Genomic DNA, 1645 nt, shown 5'->3' on the forward strand with positions numbered 1-1645 from the left:
GGGAGCTGGACATAGAGAGGGAGTCACATGTCAGTGCACAGCTCCTCTGGGGACAGCCACTTAGACAGTCTGTCTCCTCCTCTTCCCAAATGCTCTCCATCACATGTTGCATCCAGTCTCCCTGCTGGTGCTGATGTGTCCTGGATTACAGGACATTTAGAAGATGAGGAAGGCTGCACCTATATCACACAACCAACATGACAGTGTCACATGTTCTCCAGGAACAGAAGGACCATGTCACAGTAGCAGGCAGTGGGAGAGAAAGCAGTGTGCTGGACTCAGAACTGAGCACTCAGAACCCAGAGCCTGAGAGGGTGTGGTGAGTGAGACTGGGCACCAGGAAGGGAACAGGGTCCTGAGGAAGGTGCTAGGATCAGGAGGGTGGGCTCCTCCTCTGACAGCCTTCCAGCACCCCTGAAACCACCTGCTCTCCTCTCACAGGTAAAGCTCCACCTGGGTTCAAGACAGGGACACATCTCAGGAGCACAGAGGACCTGGGCAGCCTGACCCCAGCCTCTCCAGATATCAGAAGAGCCTCACCCACATGCAAATCCCTCCTCCTGCTCTGGGTTCAAAGGCCCTCTGGGCTGTGGGAGCTCCCAGCTCTCTGCTCAGACAGGGCTGAGGTCTCTGGGAAGGCAGGTGTGGTCTAGAAGATGAGGCTGCTGGGTCTTGTCCTGTGCCTGGTCACAGCTCCCCAAGGTGAGTGTCCCCACTGTCAGACCTGGGTCCATGGGGAAGTTGTTACTTCTGGTGACTGACAGGGTGTGACTGTCCTTGTCCCCAGGTGTCCTGTGCCAGGTGCAGCTGCAGGAGTCAGGACCTGGCCTGGTGAAGCCCTCGCAGACCCTGTCTCTCACCTGTGCTGTCTCTGGTTACTCCATCACAACCAGTGGTTATGACTGGAGCTGGATTCGTCAGTCCCCAGGGAAGGGGCTAGAGTGGATAGGGTACATAAGTTATGGTGGTGGTACTAACTACAGCCCATCCCTCAAGAGCCGAGTGTCCATCTCCAGAGACACGTCCAAGAACCAGTTCTCCCTGCAGCTGAACTCCCTGACCACTGAGGACACAGCCACCTATTACTGTGCCAGAGACACAGTGAGGGGACCTCAGTGTGAGCCCAGACACAAACCTCCTGCAGGGTGCCCAGGGCCAGCAGGGGGCGCTCTGCACACAGGAGTCAGGTCATCCCAGAAGCAGCTGCAGATGTGTGTTGGGACAGGTTTCCTCCATCTGGAGGCCTGTCCATGTACCAGCTTCCCAGGGGATCTCTGTGGCCTTGTGGTCTCTATTTATCTCTGATGTGTCTGAAGATAATCATTCTGTTTTTGTCATGTTCTTTTTCTTTTGAAATAGTGCATCTTACATATATTTATTATAGGTTTTCATTTTGACATAGTCACATATATTCATTGTCTAAAACCTCTGTTGCTCTCACAGCACCTCCTTTTAAATTTTCCTCCTTCTCCCCATTATTTAACTGACCTTTCTTCCATGAGTTTCTAATTTTCATTAAATTTACACTATTTGTGTGTGTGTGTGTGTGTGTGTGTGTATGAAACTCACAGTGGTTCACTCCCACAGGTGCAGGACTCCCACGTGTGCAGAATTGACCAATAATATCTGCTCAGCTCACTCCTGG

At 52.5% G+C, this 1645-nt stretch overlaps 1 gene segment (V, D, J or C); it reads left to right on the top strand.

The window, feature by feature from the left end:
- Window positions 1-543: 543 nt before the first annotated feature.
- Window positions 544-1372, top strand: LOC107134954. The segment is given in 2 exon segments: window positions 544-702; window positions 788-1372. Coding segments are annotated over 2 exon segments (564 nt in total).
- Window positions 1373-1645: the final 273 nt, after the last annotated feature.

Source organism: Marmota marmota, unplaced genomic scaffold (assembly GCF_001458135.2).
Source record: "Marmota marmota marmota unplaced genomic scaffold, marMar, whole genome shotgun sequence".
NCBI lineage: Eukaryota > Metazoa > Chordata > Mammalia > Rodentia > Sciuridae > Marmota > Marmota marmota.